General features: G+C 61.0%; 1 protein-coding gene across 1 annotated transcript; it reads right to left on the reverse strand.

Annotated features, from left to right (window-relative positions):
* Positions 1 to 51: 51 nt before the first annotated feature.
* Positions 52 to 1,543, reverse strand: LOC127752244 (uncharacterized). The gene is made up of 3 exons (XM_052277039.1): positions 1,380 to 1,543; positions 949 to 1,258; positions 52 to 842 (listed from the first exon to the last, which is right to left on the reverse strand). Exons 1-3 carry the CDS (start codon positions 1,463 to 1,465, stop codon positions 255 to 257), a joined length of 984 nt encoding a protein of 327 aa, XP_052132999.1. The 5' UTR covers positions 1,466 to 1,543; the 3' UTR covers positions 52 to 254.
* Positions 1,544 to 2,206: the final 663 nt, after the last annotated feature.

Below are 2,206 nucleotides of genomic sequence, written 5' to 3' on the forward strand. Positions count from 1 at the left end.
ATATGGGAGAAAGGTAGAACAAAGCTTACTCTTAAATTGGTATCATCTGCTTTCACGATCCGTTTCTGGTCGGAACTTTTTTCATTTTCTCGGTAAAAGTGAGTTGAAAGCATGGGATACCATTCCGGACCGACACTGTCTACAAGTATCTTGTACCACCAGAACGACGTCATCGTCACACAAAAGTACATTTGTCGTGAAAGGGGTCGCCCCAAAGTACCGGGTGTAACTGAATACGCAGCAGTGTGGTTTGCCTACTCTTTACACCCGTAAGGGGCCATGGCCATGGCTCGGCGCCTGCAAAACTCCGGGTAGGCCACCCCGCCGTACACGCATGCACTGCTTTCAAGATGTTGCCTACCTATAAGGCGCCATGAGAGCTTGCACAGACTGAACTTGGCAATTTCATGACGGCGAATGACGAACGTGCTTTCTGAGTGATCCCAAATATTACGACGAAACTTTTCACAGTGCATCCAATGACTTACCGCGTGCTCGGCCGACAGCTCCGCCTCCTCCGCGCGCTTGGGGAACAGCTCCTTCTTGGGCGAGCCTTGGAGCGAGGCGCACGGCGACGCCGAGGGCGGCGAGCCGATGGTGAAGCTGGCCGTCCTCCTGCACACGGTCGCGTGGGGCGGGTGCGCCCGCCGCGACTCCTCGGCGCCATCCTGGGACTCGGTGGACAGCTGCTTCGGCGTGCCGCCGGGCGTGCTCAGCGGCGTGCCGACGGGCGTGGTGGCCGAGGGCGTTCCCGCGGGCGTACCCACAGGCGTGCCGAGGGGGGACCCGATCGTGAAGGTTGCGCGCTTGGGCGACGCCGTCCTCGACAAGTCGCTCGTCACCTGCGATGAGAGAGGGCACGAGATGCGTAAGCACGGCGCCTGTGATGTGCGCTGTCAGACTGGGCCGGCCTCGAGCCCGCCATTGGGTCGCCCTCTCTGGACCTACCTTGAGCTCCTGGAAGGTGGGCGGGCCACTGGACCCCAGGCTAGAGCCCAGACTAGAGCCCAGGCTGGGCGGCCCGTTCACACCAGAGTCCTCGGACAGGGTGCGGTGCACTTGGAAACCATTCTCCTGGTCGGCCTGGAACAGGCGGCCGCTGCTGATGACGGAGAGGTTGCTCACGCGCTCGTGCAGAGGCTCGTGCAGGGGCTCGTGCAACTCCTCGTCCGAGTTGATGCTGTCGTAGCCCTCCTCGCCGCTCGTGCTGTTGCTCGTGCTCGTGCGCTCGTAGGGCTGCGTCCGCCCCGACGGCTTGCTGCAAGAGGCACACGCCACACACACGGGTTAGCTTGGGGTCCACTCGGGGGTTAGAGGGCACTACGGGGCCTCACACACTCACACCCGGGACTCTCGCCCTCGCCCGACCCGAGACTCACCTGAGGACGTCGGCGTGCTGCTCGCCCAGGCGCGACAGGTGGGGCGGGTCCTCCGCGACCTTCAGCAGGGGGTCTACGGCCTTCATGATGTGATGAGAGCTGGCTGCTGCTCCGCCACCATCTGTCAAACGAAAGGCATCATGAGTTACGCAAAGGTCAATAAAAATGATAATAGTACGAACAGGGAAATAAAAACAAAATGAAATTCAGTCTCGGCTCTTGCGCGGCGCGGCGTGCTCAAAGGTCACGCGACGCGAAAGGAAGGAAAGGTGGCGGCGCGGGGCGTAAAAGGCGCTCGGGCTGGTGGGGCGGGGCGGGGCGGCGCCGCTACGGCTGCGAGCGAGGCGGAATTTATTAGCACTCCCCCGGCGGGGCGGGGCGCCTCACTTTCACCGAAAAAGAAATAAAGGGAGGAACCCCGTCGCTACCATCTTTCATCTTTCATACTACTGCGACACCGAGTGAGTGAGGCCCTCGCAGCGGAAGGTCGCACCAGTGTCTGTGTCCCCGCACGGACCGGAGAGAGTCGCGAGCAGCAGGGAAGGGGCAAGGGGAGGGCGGCGGAGTCGCGATGTTTTCGACTAATTATGATCCAAGGCTGGGGCGGGGAGGAAACGCTACTGTGCTCGACCAGGGCACAACTGCTCGCGTATTACGGGAGAAGAAAAGAGATGTCACCCCCGAGGGGGCCGTGAGAGACGCGGGATGTCGCGATCCCCACACCGACCCTTAACGAGGAAAAAAGGAGGGGAAAAAAGAGAAGAAAAAGAGAAGAAAGTCGACATACTCCACTCGCCCCCCGGAGCATGTATAAGGGTGGCCGAGAC

Source organism: Frankliniella occidentalis, unplaced genomic scaffold, assembly GCF_000697945.3.
Source record: "Frankliniella occidentalis isolate FOCC.00 unplaced genomic scaffold, Focc_3.1 Scaffold5523, whole genome shotgun sequence".
Lineage (NCBI taxonomy): Eukaryota > Metazoa > Arthropoda > Insecta > Thysanoptera > Thripidae > Frankliniella > Frankliniella occidentalis.